The sequence below is a fragment of the Polyodon spathula genome, chromosome 42 (assembly GCF_017654505.1).
Source record: "Polyodon spathula isolate WHYD16114869_AA chromosome 42, ASM1765450v1, whole genome shotgun sequence".
Classification (NCBI taxonomy): Eukaryota; Metazoa; Chordata; class Actinopteri; order Acipenseriformes; family Polyodontidae; genus Polyodon; species Polyodon spathula.
In genome coordinates, this window is record NC_054575.1 from 1953846 (window position 1) to 1974321 (window position 20476).

The 20476-nt window shown below is 41.3% G+C and overlaps 2 protein-coding genes across 6 annotated transcripts in view; one reads left to right on the forward strand and one right to left on the reverse strand.

Moving 5' to 3' along the window:
• Positions 1-9686: 9686 nt before the first annotated feature.
• LOC121305190 (zona pellucida sperm-binding protein 4-like) lies at positions 9687-14727 on the reverse strand. The gene is made up of 7 exons (XM_041236733.1): positions 14349-14727; positions 13476-13600; positions 12778-12933; positions 12549-12612; positions 12025-12252; positions 11141-11319; positions 9687-10036 (listed from the first exon to the last, which is right to left on the reverse strand). The coding sequence occupies exons 1-7, from the start codon at positions 14551-14553 to the stop codon at positions 9716-9718; spliced, it is 1278 nt and encodes a 425-aa protein (XP_041092667.1). The 5' UTR covers positions 14554-14727; the 3' UTR covers positions 9687-9715.
• A 4091-nt stretch (positions 14728-18818) lies between these two features.
• The window catches only part of carmil3 (capping protein regulator and myosin 1 linker 3), a 51795-nt gene continuing 50137 nt past the window's right edge, over positions 18819-20476 (forward strand). For 2 of the 5 annotated variants that reach the window (XM_041236795.1, XM_041236793.1), the window contains exon 1: positions 18819-19541. In XM_041236795.1, coding sequence (XP_041092729.1) covers positions 19496-19541 — 46 coding nt within the window. In that variant the 5' untranslated portion in view covers positions 18819-19495. The remainder of the gene's footprint in view (positions 19542-20476) is intronic. The other 3 variants (XM_041236790.1, XM_041236791.1, XM_041236792.1) reach the window with 2 other exon arrangements.

Below are 20476 nucleotides of genomic sequence, written 5' to 3' on the forward strand. Positions count from 1 at the left end.
AATAAACGATGCATTTCATAATGCCTGGTTAACGACTGATAGATGGACAGTTTTGTAACACTTTGCTGTTTGTCACTAGATTTGAACACTGCTTGGAATTCACTGTTTGTTAATGTTCTAAAATGTCATTTCAATGTTAATGGATTGGACTCCCCTCCATCTAAGACATCACGCTTCACAACTACTTTCCATTTCAATTCATACAGCTGAATACAATTCAAACCTGACATCGCTAGTTCACTAGCAAAAACATGACTATGCTGCTGCTGCTCCTTTGAATTGAAGTGTGTGGTTAGTTGACTGTCACTTTATTAATTGACTCTTCGCTGCTACCTGTAATACACTCTCTTCTCAACACCTCTCTGCTCTCTAGCGGTTTCCCTCTGCCTTCAAACAGTCTTGCATAAAACCCATCTTAAAAAAACCCTCCCTCCATAACTACCATCCTGCCTCCAGCGTCGTAACCAGAGCTGGCATTCTACCGGGTCACACTGAGGTATCAAGCTATAGCTGCAGTATTTATATGACTGCTTGGTATTTACTATTCAACCTCCAAATCTATGTTACAAGGCAAAACAAACAGAGAAAATTAAGTCTTTTGTCTTTACCAGAATTTTTACATGAGCATCTGCATCGATGATGCTTGAGAACAACCGAGGACACGACTATGCATATGTGGCATAGAGCTAAGCAAGCAGATAACAGAATGGCTGCTTTGTGTGTATAGTTTAAAAAGGCACGTCTGGCTCATCCTATTATCCATTGTCTCACAGCTGAAGCTGCAATGTAGGCAAAACTTTATCTTAAGCAAAGCATACAAGGTTGTGTGAGCAAGATTATAGGAGTGCAAGATGTCAGTACTTTTCCATGCTGAGCCAATCCTATTTTCTATAATATTTCGGTACATTGCCAGCTCTCTGCTTTCCTGTCAATAAATTCTGTGAAAACTGCTCTTCCCTCTGTCATTAACTCTCTACTGCCCGTGCCGCCTCCCTCTGTCCTAATTCTCCTCGACTCTCTGAAGCCTTTGACACGGTTGACCACCCTATTCTCCTGTCCTCCCTCGCTGACCTGGGACTCTCTGGCACTTAACAAGATTTAACATTTCGCTAAATATTTAACTAAAACTTAAATCTCTTAACAAGATTTAACATTTCGCTAAATATTTAACTAAAACTTAAATCTCTTAACAAGATTTAACATTTCGCTAAATATTTAACTAATTCTTAAATCTCTCTCACGCGATTTGATTGGCTCTTGTAATGCTAATCGGGGAATATGGACATCTCAGCATTGCAAGAGCCAATCATATCGTGTGAAAGCACAAAGTGGGCAGAGTAGCTAAATGTTAAATATTTTTTAAAGATTTAGCTGGCCAGTTAAATATTTTGCTAAATGTTAAATCTTGTAACTAGATTTATAAATTATATCTGAATGTATACATTTAAACAAATATTGATTTATTTTCACAACATTTATAAATTTGGGGAAAAAATAGAAAGATTTAAGTTAAATCTGGGGAAAAAAAAAATACAAGATTTAAGCTAAGGCACCTGTGACAAAGTGAACTATAAAGTATATGGCAAAGTGGTGGAGGGTGTGTATATTGGTCCAGAGTGACAGTAGCCTGTATCCTCTCCACTGAATTTGGGTCACACAAGTAAATTGCAGTCTTTGACTGCTAAGTCAGAAAAGACTACAATTCCCAGAGTTTCACAGGGGCGACCATTTTGAGACAAGGGTTTTCACCTGTCTCCAATTAGGCAGCCATAAAAGAGCATGTTTTTTTTTTTTCCAAACGTGAGGTGTGTAGAGGAGATGACAGATGGAAAGGCTGAAACAGATTAAAAGGTTGGTGTTCTACTTAAGGGGGAAACATTTATTGCCTAGTTTAAGGCATGTTTGTGGTTAGTCAGTAAACAGCTTAGCTGTCTGGCTTGTAGAAAGGAGAGTTAAAAGATAGCTGTAAGGTTTAGGTAGCGCTCGGTAATAAAGACCTAGGGTTTGTTTTGTTTACATTGTTGGAATTTGATTTGTTTGACTCTGGATAAAGAGAGCACCCGCCTGAAATAAACATACAGGCCGCGCCCTGGTTAAAACAAAATACTGTGGTCCAGAGTGCTTGGTTCCCAACAGACTGTGTTCAAGACCCGAAAGGACAGTGACAAAACACCCCAGTCTGTCACACACCCAATAATTTCTGTCTGTTACATGTGTGCTGATTACGCAAATGTACTTTTGTAGAACATTCAAAATACACGGTATCCATGGGATATAGAAACACAACACCCACACCGATTCGAGTGGATTATAGAAACTGGTGATAACTGATCAAATTGGCAGGTGATAGGTTGTGGAAAGACCAATTGCAACTGGTTAGGATCTCGCAATATAGAAACGAGCCCCAGATTCTCAAGGAAATGTTATTTGTACACAGGTGTTTCTGTAAGATTCCCAACTGAAGTAACACAAAGTAATCTGATTACTTACTAATTGTCAGTTTTAAGAGTAATACTTCTCTGTAATAAGTTTCTGATTACAATGAACTTGGTACTGGGACTAGTTATGTAAACAGCTCTGTATTCTAAACAGCTATGCTGATACACGCTTTACACACTGCTTTAGAAAAAAGAGGCGAATCGAATCTGACACTGTGTTTGGGTTGCAGTTTTGCTTCAGTACTACTACAAATCTCCTATTCTGTACTGTATTGAATGGTTACTGTGCTCACTGTACTGCATTATACTGCAATATCACTATTACCTCTGCAATGTTTATTATTGAACTTGCCGTTCACAGATTGATAACAGTCCACATTCGAAGGGTCTAAATTAGAAATTGGAAAAAGATAATTACAAATTGACACATTCTTTCTCTTTCTTTTACAACACAGTATATTAAACATGCAGAATATGGAACAATTCCCAATGCAAGAGCACACACTGGCAGGGCAGTCTCATGGTGGATGTGCTATAGATCTATGCATTGTGATTTGGGTGGATCACTGACTTATCTTTCAGAGTCGAATACTCACCACTTTAAAAAGAATCATAAGACATCATGTATAGTCAATGCTTGTTACAATGAACAGGGATTGGACACATTTCCTGTCGCTACCAATTTTCTGCATGGTCCCGACCAGATTTTGCCGTCACTTATTGAAAATGAATTCTTATAATACAAGTTCACTTCAAACTAATTTCCTGGTAGTGCAAATTATATTGGAGCGCCCCACCCCCAGGGAAGAACAATTTGAATAAAAGGAATTGCCCTAGTTTGAACAGCTGCGTGCAAAGGATATTGGGAAATGTATTCCCGTGCTTCCAGATTAGTGCCTCTGTTTTGTATTCTAGTGCTGTTTTAGGACTACAGATCCTATGATGCATTTCGAGTTGTCGTCACGCTCACGCATCAATGTCATATCCACTATCCATGCAGACAAAAGTGGAGGAGTGGAAAGCAATGGATTCTGCACCACCAAAAAAGAAAAAGAAAGATGTTGCCAACACATCGAAAAAACTAGGATACAATAGTACAGGTCTACGAACGGCGAACTGCTTGCAGGGTACGGCACACTTCACTCACACTCTCAAAAACACAATTCTACCAAAATTCTCATCCCTGACCTTTATTATATTAATAAAGAAGAGAAATGCTAAACTTATTTACATATAGTAAAACAAAATACAGCCATTACAATACGTACAGCTTCGGCTCTCATTCAGCTCAAACAGTTTCTTTTTTTAAGCACCCAACTCACTTACGATTACTAGCAAAAACATTCATTTATCCATGGCCAACTTCAGTCCGTGCCACGTCATATGCGACTCACACCTAACCCCTAAACTTAGCCCCTAAACCTAACCGCTACCCCTAAACATAATCTTTAAACCTAGCCCCTACCCCTAAATCTAATCCCTACCCCTAAACCTAACCCCTAAACCTAACCTTTACCCCTAAACCTAACCCCTACCTCAAAACCTAACCTCTACCCCTAAACCGAACTCCTAACCCCTAAACCGAACTCCTAACCCCTAAACCGAACTCCTAACCCCTAACCCTAACCTCTACCCCTAAACCAAACTCCTAACCCCTAACCCACACAACTAACTCTGTCACTCTTAACCATTATTTCAACAGTTTGTTTCACAGCCTCTAGAGGCCACTAGTGGCTACTACATCTGACGTTCACCGCCTGTCTTTCTGCATGAGGTATTAATGATGTTATTAATTGTAAGTTTTACATTGTATGTGTGTCTTTTATAGTTAAGTTGTTTTTAACCATTGTTTAATGTGTTTTTATAGTCGTTTTAATGTGCTTGCTATACAGTTGCTTTAACATGCTTTTATATTATGGTTCTATACAGTATTGTGTAAGTTTTGAGTTCTTTCATCTCCCATTGGCAAAACCAGCTACGTGCAGTTCTGCACAACCTAACACGACTCAAAGTCACAGATGGGTGTCCAAAATGCAGGAGATTAGCAGAGATAGTGTGAGATGGGAAAGGGGAACTGAAAGACAAGATGGATGCGCCCTGCTAGGTACATCGTGGTCTGCAGCACCCCCTTTCCCCCCCGCAGAGGGAGTGTGCAATGAGAGTGGAGACCCCTATCGTTGGACAGAAATACAAATGGGAGTGGAGTCAACAGTTGTTTACAAAGGTATAAATACCCAAAAGGGTAAAGTGTTGTCTTTTCATCCCTTTCGAATTGACTCCATGGATATCCGTGCTTTCTGATACAAACGTATGCACTGAGCTGTACTGAGGCCTTGAACGAAGTCAGTTTAAATCTCGTGCTTATATGATTGTATTGGAGGTGTACCTTTCTTGTATATAAAGTGTTTTTGAATCAAAAACCATTTGTCAGCTTAATCTTTTTCACTACACCTGAACTGAAAGGTAATACACAGTAATAAGTAGTCATATTTCGACCTATTTTCAAGTAACTTGGTACTGGAACTAGTTACCTAAACAACTCTGTATTCTACACAGCTGTGCCGATACACGCTTTACACTTTAGAAAAATGTTTCAACAAAATGTCCTTTGGAAATTGTTTTCAATGGACGTTCAGTCAGCCACCTCTCTCTGTGTCTGAACTGTTTGATTAGCTGATAATAATCTTTACTGTTACTGTCCAAAGTGCAACCTGTTCCAGAGAATCGTCAAAGTGAAACTAATTAACATCAGAAATAAACGGTAGAGGTTGAAAGATTCGTTTTTTTGTCCTCCTCCTTTTCCTGCAGGTGTATTTGACATTTACATTATCAAAGCCTGTGACAGGATGGTCGAGTGGCGAGGCCACAGACCAGGAAATAAATACATAAGCCAGGTACTACAGGTGAGTCTCACATGCGCTCTTTTAATTTTTTCATAAATATTGAAACAAAAACAAGAGACTGGTACACAAAACAAAACAAACAGACACAATGGTTCAAACTAAACAGGTACTGTGCTGGTTGTAGAGAAAACATTCATGGAAAAAGGATGGCTGTTTTTAAAAAATGTAGTACTAGAGGCGCAAAGCAATTACATCCCAAAAGGAGACAAATCAAAATCTAAAACAAAATGGTTTAATAGATCAATTAAAAATCAGAGGAAAAAAAGGCACTTTACAGAGCGTTTAAAAGGGACCAAGATAAAGGTACACGGAACTGCAAACACAAATCAAAAAGGAAGTTAGAAAGGCCACGAGAGAGATAGAAATGAACATTGCTAAGGGGGCTAAAACCAATTCCAGAAAGTTTTTCCCAATATTATAACAGCAAGAGAGCTTTCAAAGAGAAGGTAAAATGTCTAAGAGATACAAACGGCAAAATTGTAGTAGCAGCTTCTTGAAGGATCCCAGGGTGTCAGCTTCAACAACATTACTGGGGAGTTGGTTCCAGACCCTCACGATTCTCTGTGTAAAAAAGTGCCTCCTATTTTCTGTTTTGAATGCCCCTTTGTCTAATCTCCATTTGTGACCCCTGATCCTTGTTTCTTTTTTCAAGTCAAAAGTCCCTTGGGTCGACATTGTCAAATACCTTTTAGTATTTTGAATGCTTGAATCAGATCGGCGCATCGTTTTCTTGGTTCAAGACTGAACAGATTCAATTCTTTTAGCCTGTCTGCATATGACATGCCTTTTAAACCCGGAATAATTCTGGTCGCTCTTCTTTGCACTCTTTCTAGAGCAGCGATATCCTTTTTGTTGTGAGATGACCAGAACACAATATTCAAGATGAGGTCTTACTAATGCTTTGTACAGTTTTAACTTTTCACAATATATTCAAACTTTTTTTTTTTATAGTTTCCCCACATTGTTTAGATGAAGTATTTTTCATAGATTCCTTCTTCAGTATCTCCCATATGGTATTTATAATGCCCATTTATTTCCTGCATGCAGTACCTTACACTTTTCTCTATTAAAAATCATTTGCCATGTGTCTGCCCAGTTCTGAATCTTGTCTAGATCATTTTGAAGAGACCTTTGCTGTTGCAACAGTGTTTGCCACTTCTATTTGTGTCATCTGACAAGGCATTTAACAAGTTTGCTTACTATACCAGAATCTAAGTCAATGTAGGTTAGGAATAGCAGAGGACCTAATATTGATCCCTGTGGTGCTCCACTGGTTACCACACTCCATTCTGAGGTTTCTCCTCTAATCAGTACTTTGTTTTCTACATGTTAACCACTCCCTAATCCATGTACATGCATGTCCTTTAATCCCTACTGCATTTGGTTTGAGAATCTTAAATCCTGGCTGGTGTACGAGGAGTATGTAGCTTTTCATACTAGGGAGAGAAATTATATAAAATTGATAAGTCTATAAAACGCAACAGTTTAATCTTTTAGAATGGATTTGAAAGCCATTAATGAGACAGGAGTTTGTTTTTGTTTTCTTTTTTTTTTTTTATTAGGAACACAGTTGAGACGTTACGTTGTGTCTTTTTCGCCAACATCCCAGTGCGAGTTGCATTCCAAAGATGGCCACGCTGACCCCCAGCAATGACACAGACACTATGGGAAGTGCACTGACCCTTCGGACTGACAGAGCTAGGGGAAAAAAAAAAAACAATTAAAACAATTTATTGAGAGAAAAAAAAAACTGAATTTATCTATTTATTAGTTTGTTGGTCTTTAATATATTAAAACTAACAATTAACAAAATGTTAAGTGTTAGACTTGTCCCAATATTGCCAAACTGTACCCAGTGTCCCTGCCAGCGAGGGTTAAGATTGCTTACCTGGCCTGTGGTCGAGCTGGGAGCGTGTCGTTCTGTGGTTGCTACGGCGATGAGTGGAGCGGACGAATCTTATCGAGCCTCGCGATGACACTACAACTGAACCCTCTTGGCTGCGAGATCTCTTTGATAATCTTCGTCTTCTCAACCCTGTGTGAAAGAAATACAGCACTCAAGCTCAGGTTATCATAACTCAGTATAAATACAGAATTGGTAAAAGTTTAATCCAAACCTTTGTTTGGGCCTGTTAACGAATTTCCTTGGATAACAATACTAACCAACAACCAGACAAGCAAGATGGGCCGAATAGCCTCCTCTCATTTGTAAACGATGTTCTAATAGGCAAGAATAACTAGTCTACAACACGTCCTTGAATTCCCCAAACATACTTTAGGGCAATAAACCAGTCATTGTTACTGATATCCTTGTTGAGAAAGGCAGTACCCACATTTGCCATTTATGACAACTGTGTAAACTCTTAAATGCCAAATAGTATTTACAGTGCTGCACAGGACAGCTCACAAGTGCGATTCACAGGGGAGGGATCAGCAGAGTGGCCCAGTGTGCTGGGCAGGGAGGTGTTCACCTCCAGGAGGCACTACTGGGTGGGTGAGGTGAAGGGAAGGGCTACTCTGCACTTACTTGAACTGCTGCAGTTAGTTTGGCAGCTCAGATCTCCTGCTGGTGAACAGAGAACTGCACTGCAGTGGATATACAACTGTGGATATAGAACAAAATGCATTGAAAAATACACGTACTTAAATATGACATCCATTCAGTAGTCTTGCAGCATGAGAACAGGAAAGGGGGTCTGCCGGACAGATTCACTTCTATTAGTTTAGAGAGGAGATAGTAGTCTCATAGCAGGAAACTGGGAGGGGGATTGTAGACTGGATCAAGTCTCACCTGCCAGTTGAAGGGGATGCCATTGGTCTGGTTGACGAAGGTGAATGTTTTCAACTCAAATCTCTTGTTGTGCGAGGGGAACTTCAAGTCTGTTTTCACTGTGACTTCGTGCAGCACTGTCTGGTAGTTGTCACTCAGAAACGGGCACCTTCTCGCAAGTGTGTAAAAAAAAAAAGATACAGAATACAGGAAAGAAGTGTCCCACAATCATGTTCAGTTTGACAACAATACAATTCCTTCTTTGTGCGTTTACCACATTCTTCTAGTGCAGTGAAGCGGTTTGAATCAGTCTGAACCATTTGGTTCAGTAAGGTTCACTCAGTCACAGAAAAATCCTCAATTGTACTACGCAATGATAGAATGTACCTTAGTGCTGACTCACTGAATTAGGCAATTATTCATTTTTTAGACAACTGTATCTGGTAGTTTAAATACACTACCAGTGTAGTGTATGATTGAAGAACAAAGTGTCCGACGAGTTTGGTTTCATTTTTCTATTGCACTTTTCAATGCACACCTGTTATTATGCACTGCGCATATTGCATACAAAAAGGGGAATAATTCGGATGGAGGGTGGTGGTGGGGTGGGGGGGGAGGATGCCCGCGCCATAGTAAATAAAGGCAGTCTTGCCAGTTCAGGTCAGCTAACCAATTCTCAGGATTAGCAATCACACATAGTACAGATCTGCAGGATTTGCTAGACCGCATTTAAGTCCACTTGATGCGGACCAAGTCACTGCTACACTGCAAAATCGACCCGACGTGTTGAACATGGAGGTATTAATAAAATCAGTACTTTTTTTGGGTTACATCTCCCACAACATTAAAGCCGCATTTCAGCTAGGTTCACTGCAGTTTCACAGACACTTAACACATGATTCCCCTAGAGAGCGATAGCCAACAGCTAATTTGAAAGATAAGAACATGGACTAATTAGCTGTCATGTATGTATTTGATAAGATCTATCCTTAATTTTTTTTTTTTTATATAACTGCCTCTTTAGGTCACCCCCCCCCCCCCCCCCCCTTACGGGGGGTGCCCCACACTTTGTACACCACTGCGAGTTTCATTAAAGCTGCAGACAGACAGGTTTGACATTGCAATATAAAAGTACAAGCCATCTAGAAAGATTAACAGGACATTTAAAGGAATATAAAACTATGCTAATGTTTCCAAGGCTTTGGCGCCACCAAGTGAATTTTTTTTATCACTGCAGCCTATTGGTATTAATACTACAGGAGAGAAAAGTCGGTCACCTGTCCCTCAGTAGCGGCCACTGTGCCCCTTGCCCTGGTTTGGGGTCGGAGGTCGCCCAGCAGTTGTCCAATAGCAGCTCAAGACTGGGGTCCTCTCTGTCGAGAATTCGGACCTCCACAAAGACAGGGTCCAAAAGCACCCGCACCAAGGGAAACTCCGAGAGGGAAACCCAGGAAGAGAAGGAGCTGTCTGGGGAGAAGACACACACATAGGGGCGAGAGACTTGGACAGCACTCTGGAGGGTGAATTTGCTAGTGCCAATAGGAGGCAAGAGAATGGATTTAAAAAAAAAAAAAAATGCTTTAAAAGGGGAGGGGAAAAGAATGTTAATAGCCAATAAGGAGGCTAGAATTAAGGAAGCCTTGATTCGCAGCAATAATGCAATGGATATTCCGAGTGTCAGCGACTGTGCTTGACCTGCCTTTTGCGATGCGTAGCTCCAGCCTCACGGTTCCCAGTTCAGAGATGGGTTTGAAGGCGGGTGGGGGGTTGACGATGGTCTCCAGTCTGGCGTCCCCGCTCGCCTGATACACACAGCGCACACGCAGCCGGAACCCACTGTCACGACTGATAGCGTAGCTCAGCGCAGTCACCAGATCCCGATCAGCAACGATCTCTGTCTCGTACAGGACAGAGTCTCCTACGAGCTGGGGAGAGGAGAATGCATTACTTCAAAAACAGGATCGTCTCACAGGATCAAGTGTCCCTTTAGCCAAGAAAGGGGAGGGAGGAGAAAATGAATTCCTTCATACAGGATCGAGACTCCTATGATCTGCAGAGAGATGTGGTGGTGGGGATTTGTTACCTTGTACAGCATTGAGTCTCGTGCTGAAGAAAGGATGGAGGGGAGAGGATAGGTAGAGGGGACATGGCATGAGTTGAAAAGGTGAAAAGTTGGAGATTTCATTAGATAATCCATCTCAGTTAATAAGTCTCATGCGCTTGGAAGAGAAGAATAAATCCTCATGCAGGATTACAGCTCTTGTAAACAGAAGAGAGGCTAGTGGGTGAAGAGGAGCGAGAATTAACCTTGTACAGGATTTAGTCTCCAATTAACTGAGTGAGCCAAAAGGGGAGAGGGATAAATTTACAAGCAATCTCCATCTCTTACAGGAGACAGTTCGCTACAAACTGAATTCAACACCCAATAAAGAAGATACAAAAACACACAGGTGATCATACTGTATTGACGTACGACATCTAAACCTGCAATCCGATAGTCGGCTGGATCCATAGGTAGAGGATATAGATACACTTTGCTCTCCAGTGCTGTCTGTCTGGACCAGGGCCAGCGTTGGGGCTGGGGTCCCCACTGCATATTAGACGCAGTCTAAAATTGACTAGTATTAATAAAATAGACTGTAGCAAGGTAGTATTGGTGGACTGTCAAAAACACAAGCCAACAAATTATCGATCTGGAGGCAGGACACAGAGAGAGCGCTGTGGCAGTAGGGAAGTGTTAAGGTTATGAGATCGCTCTGCTGGCAGATGCGATACCAACTGATGACAAGTTCAATATTTAAACTACATGCTCTTGGGATATTAAATTTGTTAATTGTGTTTGATTTTTGTTGCTTGGAGTTGTACTGAATGAATTTGTACTATGGGCAAAGTTTTGAGATGCAGACGTGCGATAAAGATAGATTATATTCGCAGTCTTGCATCAGGGTCCAGTAAATCCTAGCGCCGGCGCTGGTCTGTCAGTCCCTCACCTCACAGGTATGGATTCTTTACAAACAGACCAGTTTTACCAGTTTCCCACTCCCACAATCACGGACCGGGAAGTGGAACACTGCCAGGTCAGAGGTCATCCACTTGGGCTGGCACTGTGCCCCCTGACCCTGTGACACGCGTGCAGATGTCAGTCGAAGGGGCGGGGTCGTGGAGCTGCTGTTGACCAGGATGACAAAGTGACCCGACCGAGAGCAGCCTGGAAAGAGAGGGGTTATCATATATTTGCATCTTCCATGTGTCCCCATGTGCAGCTCTTGGGGAAAGCTTTGCATCACCCTCTATATAAAATTAATTTTGCTTCATAAAGTCAAATGAAACCTGCTGAACAATGTTAGGTCAACATATTGAATTACATACTGCTTTGTGGTTTTCCATATGCTTAGCAAAAAACTGACAAATTGAACAGCGACATTTCAAAATCCAACATGAAATAGTACTGTACTAATGGCTTCCAATACACTTTTGCAATATCAGGGTTGTTGTTTCTTTGAATTTTGTATTTAAAAATTTAATCCCCCCCCCCCCCCCCCCCCCCCCCCCCCCCCCCCCCCCCCCCCCCCCCCCCCCCCCCCCCCCCCCCAAAAAAAAAAAATGCATGAAAAGATTCAATAAAATTTACATTTATTTCAGTATAGATTTATTTTCTGGTTTCCCTTGGTGCTGTGTTTCTGTCTCTGATCTTGGTTAGCACTGAGACAGTGTTCCAAGTTTAGAACAGATTGCAGGAATCACTTTTTTGTAACATGCGTTATAAATGCATGAAATAGCCCAGGTGAAGTAGGAGGATCTAAAACACTTGAACATATAAAAAGACTAGATTCTGTGCTTTTAAAAAGGAGTTTCCTCATCACCTACCCCCTGGGACCAGCTAAACACAGAGCAGTTGGGACCCTGGGCTGACCTGTGTATTTATAGAAGCAGGGGGGGCTGTGGTGCACAGAGTCGAAGGCACAGCCCAGGCGGATGCATTCGGATTCAGAGATCCCGTCAGCCCCACACCGCAGCCCGTGGCTCAGGAACTCTGTCACCCTGGGTAACTCAGTCTTTATCTCCCAGAGTCCTGCATCTGGGGTCACAAACCTGACCGCAGGGGGACCTGGGGAGGAGGGAAAGAGAGAAGAATACTCCACTGCTTACACACCGGAAACACAATTAGAACTACAGCTCCCAGCATGCCACTGAACCCACAGTATCAGTGAGGGATGATGGGAGCTGTAGTTCTTTATTCAGCGTTCAGGTGGCTGTGAAGCAAGGTTTCACAAGATCCCCTCAAACAGCAGAAGACACTTCCAATATCTCACACACACTGATGAAGGCGTTAGCAGAAACGCTAGTCTGCTGCTCGACTCTTCGTTTCTTCCTTTGCAATGGAAGTTCTAGACCTAGGATCTCAAGAACCGCTCCACATATCAGCTCAGTCTTCACCTGTGGTCTTCAGCCTGAAGTTGACAGGCAAGATGTTCACATCAGTAACCATTACTGGAATCTCCTGAATTTTAAAAAGATGGATTTTAAGAGATGGTTAGCACTCCTTTAAAAGGGGAAGGACCAGCGATAATGTTAGAGCTAGTACGAGGCAGGAGAAAGCCTTGGCCAGCACTCTTCTAAACCGCCCCACCTCTCTCTCTGCGGTTGGTGATGCTGTGAATGTTACGTTCACGGCTCCCCAGATGTTTCTCGCCGTTGTCTTGGCAACCGCCCAGATGTTTACGTTGCCATCAGTCTCTGGGCTCAGCCCTGACCCGCGGCGGCACGTCACTGGCAAGAGAGCGCCCTCTATCTGCAGCACAAAGCTGAACCAACCATTCCTCTGGCAGGGAACAGAAACATGCAGAAATGCATTCATTTGCCATTGTTAAGCAATACCCATCTCTTTCCCTCCCGGCTTGAGGAAAGTATTTTGTATGAAGTAGAGTCTGAAAGGATCGCAACAATTCATCAGAAACGGCGTGGCCGCATAGCCCAATCTACACGTTTTTGTAGCATCTCCTTCCTTCTAACTAAAGGGTGTCCTCTGGGCCTGCTTTCTGTGCTGCAGTCACACGATTCACCTAGACCCCCAGAATTTTTATGAGAATTATTTTAAAGAGGAACGCTATTACACAGTCCAGATGAGAAGTAGCTGTCGCTCCATCTGGAGCCTCATTCATCACATTGTGCTGTAGGTCAAACTCACCCCAACAAGCCTCAGTTAGCATTCCTTTATAAAAGGAGAGCAGCGATACTGTTGCTATAACAACAAAATAGCTTTTATAAAGCCATCAAGAACTATTTAACACTGGTTAGCCACTTTAACATAGCAGTGTAACCCTAGAGGAATGGAGCGGATGGCGCCAGCGTGCCGCAAGTCACCTGTTCATGCACATAGCAGCTGTAGTAGGTGGTTCTGAAGACCAGGGTGTCGTCCCAGCCTGAAGACAGGGTGTAGCCGCACTTTGTAGCGATTCTGTGGGCGTTCAGGGCATAGCCGTGCTCATCTGTAAACACAACATGGGCGACGCGACTTACTAAAACAAAAGCAAGGCTTTATTTACATGTAGGATTTGACTGTTTTAAATACATGTCAGTCGTTTGACAAAAGTCGCTCAAGTGTCAATGCAATTTTTTTTTCTCAATCTTTAAACAATTACTTTATATAGCTTTATTCCTGTTCAAATTTATCCCAAGACTTCATTACAATGCATGGTGGGAACATAGGTATATACAGTAAGAGCCTAACCACCAAGCAATCACCTTACCAGCCCTCAAAGCCAAGCTCAGGACCGCAGTTCCCATCACCTCTCACCGGTACTGCGGTTGCACAGACGAGCCAGGAGCTGTAGTTTGTATTTAAATTCTCTCTTGCAGAACAGATACTGTAGTCAAACCCGGAATGGGCGCTTATGATAATTGATAATTTGCTTAAACATTTTTCTACATGTTTTCAGCTCTTACAGTTGCAGTTCAAGTTATTTATAAATGCAAAAGCTGAAAACAAATACAAAATGTTTAATTAAGCAATTATCAGTTCAATTAAGGGTCTGGTTCAGTAAATGAGAGCTCGGTTGGCATGAAAGCCAGCATCCACAGCAAGGGGTCCCCAGGACCCAGTTTGAGAAGCCCTGCCCTAAACTCCTTAAAACTAGGGATGAATCCGAAATAGTTAGCCGGGCAGAATCCTGGTTTCGGTGCATCCCTAAAAAACCAACAAAATACACGCACAAAGATATATAACACAAGCCTGACCGAGCACTTTAATTGGAGACGTGATGAGTTGTCTCGGAATACGAACTTCCACGTACTCCTCCTCGCATTCCACCACCACGGCGCCGGCCTTGGATCCTCGGGCTGGAGTGATAAGCGCTACCCACAGGAGAGTGACCAGGCAGCGTTGGAGCCCGTCAGTCGACCCCGCCGAGGCAGAGCTGTACGCGGCACTTGGGCTTAACATATTTGCGATTATTAAAATATATCAAATAATCACGTAAACAGTCGAACTGGATAACCAGGGGGTGAGGGGGAAAGAACGGGCTAGCCGAAGGGCATTTAAAGCCGCCGCCCTAATTACTAAACAAAACCAATTAATATCGTGAGCTTCAAGGTATTTGACCACACAGTGAGTGAATGGAGGTGCTTAACAATTTCGTTTAATGCAATTAAAGTGATTGCTGACACAAGAACATGATTATTATTTTTTTAATTATTGGGTTGATTTTCATGTAAAATGTAACTATATATATAAAGCAAAGTTTTTAATTATCAGATTTGAGTGCATGTTTGCATTATGTGGGAACCATGTTGCGCACAAATAAAACTGCTATGCTGATGTTTTTTTTTTTTCATTTTAGAATATAAGGACATAAGACAGTTTACAAACGAGAGGAGGCCATTCGGCCCATCTTGCTCGTTTGGTTGTTAGTAGCTTATTGATCCCAGAATCTCATCAAGCAGCTTCTTGAAGGATCCCAGGGTGTCAGCTTCAACAACATTACTGGGGAGTTGATTCCAGACCCTCATGATTCTCTGTGTAAAAAAGTGCCTCCTATTTTCTGTTCTGAATGCCCCTTTATCTAATCTCCACTTGTGAGCCCTGGTCCTTGTTTCTTTTTTCAGGTCAGAAAAGTTCCCTGGGGTCGACAATACCTTTTAGAGTTTGTAATGCTTTGAATATCTCAATTGTTTTGTAAGAGACGAAACAACTTTATAATTCTTATTTTATACTATAAAGAAAAAAAGCACTTTGTTTAGTCAGTATCAAAACTGACATTAAAAAGGAAACATTACTAGTACCCATCAAGTACACGTTTCACATCCTGTTTGCAGCTTTTTATAATAGAAATGTGAGGGCTGTAAAGTCAAGTCAATACATATAAGGTAAGATTGACAGGAGGTGGTTTGCTGTGTTGGGGAGAGAACGGTCATTTTGTGGAGGGTATTGGTCAAAATGTGTGTCTTAAGCTGAGTTAAAACCACAAAACACTTGCATGACATGTTTAGAGTTTCCGTTTCTTCTTTCTTTTTTTAAAGAGATATCCATATATGGTTAAAAAAAAGGTTTTACAGTTCTGACCAATATACACTTGTGTGCAAAAATATTGACAATGACCTTCCATAGGGTTTTATATCGTCCAACCCTATAGCTACGGCCAAGGGTTTTGCATCACCTACAATTTTAGGATTGGGATGTATATATATTTTTTTAAGACTATATGAACATCATTTAGATATTTTATTAATCATGTAATCGAAGAAGCTACACAATGGTATCACACAAGTGTACAGGAAGCTGTAATAGTAGATATAGATTTGTAGTATTGTAGTAACAGGTATAGTATTGTAGATTTACGAAATGCTTCAATTTGTCAGTTTTTCATTAAGTATATGGAAAATTACAAAGCCGCATGTAATTCATTATGTGAACGTAATATTATCCAGGAGGTTCCATTCAAAACATTCTATAGGGTGGTGATGCAAAATGTTTGTCTTTGGTATTACAGTGCTGTGCTATAGGGAGTTCATCCAAAACTTCAGCCACAACTTCAATCCAAAACTCGGCACAGACAAAGACTAGAAAAACTGAGAGAGTCAAGCAGCAGAGCAGCGTTTCTGCGAATGCCTTCATCAGTGATATGTGTGTGAGAGATATTGGAAGAGTCTGTTTCTTCTTCTGTGAGTTTATTTGTTTGCTCAGTGGATCTTGTGATATAGTAGTTCACCCAGAACTTGAAACACAGTTTCTAAGGAAGTGCAACACTGTCTGATAAGCAAAGCCGGAGAGCAGTGATTTCTTTAGCCCACTGTAGAACCATATATCGTGTTAAAATAAAAATGCATGCAATACTACACACTTGAGACCAATGTGGTGCATAGATGTGTGTGTGGAATTTGCAGAATCATTTTGTTGGCTACAATCACTTAAGATTCGAAAGTAGCCTGTGTTTCTTGTGCAGTTCCTCTACAGCTGGTACTCAACCCAGCAGCAATGCTTTTGGTACATGACTGCATTTCCGTTCGCATGTCTATTTAAAAAAAAAAAGAAAAAACAACAAAAAAAACGTCTCAGCAGCGTTTCCTGTAACTAGGGCTTGAAACTTGAGCTCTGAGCTTCTGCAATGATGCAGCTTAAAATCACTGTGTGTGTGTGTGTGTGTGTGTGTGTCTGTGTGCCTGTGTGTGTGCCTGCGTGCGTCAGTCTGTGTCTGTTTGCATGTGTCAGTCTGTGTGTGTGTGTGAGTCTGTGTGTTTTATAAGATATATGTATATATATCTATCTATATATATATATATATATATATATATATATATATATATAGATATATATATATAGATATATAGATATAGATATATATATATAAACCTCACAACCAAATATGGACACAAAGTGTGAAAGCAGCCTAAACTCAACTAAACTCCCTGAACTAGAGTTGATAATGTATGTTCGCTGGCTCCCTCTGATTGTGTTGAGAATGTGTTGCCTAAAAGTTTGTCACTGAATTAAAGACCTTAAGAAAGAGCCCTCGTGAAACATTCATCATTCAATTGAAGTTTAGTTTAGTTTAGTACTAGTAATTCAGCACTATTGAGTGTTTAATAGTTACGAATGATGGCAGGAGAAATAATGTTTGCTGGCTCCCTCTGATCGTGTTGAGAATGGGTTTCATTCTCTTGCTCTGCTGTGTCGCTCTCAACCTGATTACAGGCAGCCATCGAACACTTAAACGTATTATAACTCATTCAATCTAATTTAAAAACACATAAAACCCTGATATTAAGCTGTTTCGTGTTTTAACAGAAGCTGTTGTGGTTTACGATTCAAATGGTTTGTCGCTGACACTCTGAGTGCAACTCTACACTCTCAGAGATATTATAAGTGTAGCTGCTAATAGGTTCCAATGGAGACATGGCCTATAATGGCGTTTTCAGTTATTGATTTTGGGCTAACAAAGCACCCCTTGTCTCATATTTTTTCTTCCACTGATTCCAACTTTCTCCCTAGTCAGCCGGTCTTTCTCTCTTCTTTTGTTCTCTGTCCTGCCAAATGGGAGGGGGCACTTTCCAATGCCCAGCTTAAAGGTTAAACAAAGTACCTGTCATATTTCTTTTCATTGTTAAAATCCTGACAACTTTTCACACTTCTAACTTTAAAGTGTGTTTCAAAGCTCTTTCCAAAATGTGAGCGCCCCCCCCCCCCCCTTTCTGATACTCTCAATAACATGCTAAAGAAGGTTCTTGTCAAGTTTCGTCACAATTGGAGCAGTGGTTCTCGAGATATATTTAAAATATTAGTCAGACAGACAAACAGACACACAGATAGATTGTCAGACAGATAGACACAGACAGACAGACAGACAGTGTCAGACAGATAGACACAGACAGAGTCAGACACACAGTGTCAGACAAATAGAAAGACCAGTGGTCCTGGAGATATATTTAAAATGTAAATCAGACAGACAGACACAGACAGGGTCAGATAGACAGACAGACAGTGTCAGACAGACACAGACAGTGTCAGACAGACAGACACACAGAGAGACTGTCAGATAGACACAGTCAGGGTCAGACAGACAGACAGACTGTCAGACAGATAGACACAGTCAGGGTCAGACAGACACACAGACAGACTGTCAGACAGATAGACACAGACAGGGTCAGACAGACACACAGACAGACTGTCAGACAGACAGACACAGTCAGGGTCAGACAGACACACAGACAGACTGTCAGACAGAGAGACACAGTCAGGGTCAGACAGACACACAGACAGACAGGTTCTCGAGATATATTTAGGTGTAATCATGCTTTGTTGCTGCGTTTAAATTTGTCAGCACCAAAACTGAGTCACTGTAAAAAATAAAAACGTTTTTTGTTTTGTTTCTTATTGTGGCGATAGAGAGAACTTAAAAACCAGAAACGCTTTAGAAATGTCAACTCGACCGAAACACTCTGAACGTCATGAAACTGCCGGCCACTGCCCACCATGTTGGCTCTCGCCTGTCTATAGGTTATCCAATGGGGGTCTGCATTGGAGCAACCAGTTTCTTAATGCAAACAAAAAAGGGGGAGGGGAGGGGAGGGGAGGGGGAGGGGTGGGGTGGGGTGGGGTACGGGTGCCCAGGGGAACGGATCATGCACGCTGCGACATCTTTGCAAAAAAAATAAATAAAAAAATGCTACCGGCTTAAATTTCGTCAGGCGCACTGTACTAAAAGAGCATCTCTAGCAAACCCAACACTTACACACACCCACCCACACACACACACGCACACACAGCCATGCACATTAAAACCGATACACCGGCAATGCGCTATTAAATTACACTAGACAGAATTACCTTAGCATTGATTGTAGCATTGCCGATAGAGAGGTACTGTACACCAGAGTGTGCTATGAAATGATATCAAGATTGCACTGCGTTAGACCGGGTATTAAAAATGTGCTAGGGAATACAGATTAGCAGGGACTTAATTACATGAGCGTATAGTGTAATTATACAGCCCTCTTATGCATTTCATTTTTCGCTTTTAAATACAGAATATAGACGGGCAGGATTATTTTTTGGTCGAGGTCGATAATGATAGCACTAGACTTAATTAAAACGCATTAGATTTATTACATTTCAAGCATTTTTTTTTTCTTTTAAATTTTTAAATTTTAAATAATAATAATAATAATAATAATAATAATAATAATAATAATAATAATAATAATAAATACTCGACCCAACAGCATATGCCTGTATGATATATTGCATTGTTAGTTAGTATCTTTATAAAATCAGTCGCGGTATTTATTGATTTCTGGTCCGATTATTATGTGCAGCTCAGCCCAAATTCAGCAGGAGATTTGTAGTTTAATTGGTGGTATTTCCAGCCGGTCTCCGTGAATTTGGCGTTATGGCATGCAGTAAACCCTACGCGGAGGTGACTAGGGAGGTGCTAGGTAAGTTATTGTTTTATTAGTATTAATATTGATATTATTATTGTTGTTGTCGGGAATATTTCAATGGTTACGCGACTGTATGGGAAAAATATATATACTGCGGAACCGTGTGTTTGAGTCTATGTTGAAATGGTATGCAATTGATAACGTGTTTATTTACATTTCAAACTGTTTAGCGTTTTATATGTAGAAGCATTGTATCTGTATATGTGTCTGTTCAGTACATGGAAAAATATATCTCCTGGATATATTAGTCATATACTGTATCAATAATTAATATAGAGCAAGGCCAAAGACGTGTACTTCTGACTCTCTCTCTCTCTCTCTCTCTCTCTCTCTCTCTCTCTCTCTGTATATATATATATGTGTGTGTGTGTGTGTGTGTGTGTGTGTGTGTGTGTGTGTGTGTGTGTGTGACAAAAATGTTTCAGTATTTGAGACGATGATCTGTTCAGGGATTCCGAGTTGCTTCGTGACAGAGAAAGCCAGGAATTGAGGTGTCAGGTTGGGTTGTTGTTTGTTTTGTAATACACTAAAAGAAAATTGCACCGCCCTGTTTGAGACAGACTTTGATAGAGCGATCGGTTGGCAGGTGATTCCTTCCTTGCGTATCCCAGACTGAATAAAAAAATGACAGTCCCATGGTGGACACCCTGTTGACAGTGCTATGGCAGGTGGATAAGTCCCATGGCGTGCTGCTGACAGTGCTATAGCAGGTGAATCTGTCCCATGGTTTACACCCTATTGACAGTGCTATGGCAGGTGAATCAGTCCCATGGTTTACACCCTATTGACAGTGCTATGGCAGGTGAATCAGTCCCATGGTTTACACCCTGTTGACAGTGCTATGGCAGGTGAATCAGTCCCATGGTGTACACCCTATTGACAGTGCTATGGCAGGTGAATCAGTCCCATGGTTTACACCCTATTGACAG

Excerpts from the sequence above, each read along its gene's own strand:
- LOC121305190 (XM_041236733.1), bottom strand. The coding sequence starts at position 14,553 with ATGTTAAGCCCAAGTGCCGCGTACAGCTCTGCCTCGGCGGGGTCGACT. Across the intron at positions 12,934-13,475 it reads GCTGCTATGTGCATGAACAG|AGGAATGGTTGGTTCAGCTT; the intron begins GTGACTTGCGGC and ends GTTCCCTGCCAG. Across the intron at positions 12,613-12,777 it reads ACATCTGGGGAGCCGTGAAC|GAGATTCCAGTAATGGTTAC; the intron begins GTAACATTCACA and ends TTTAAAATTCAG.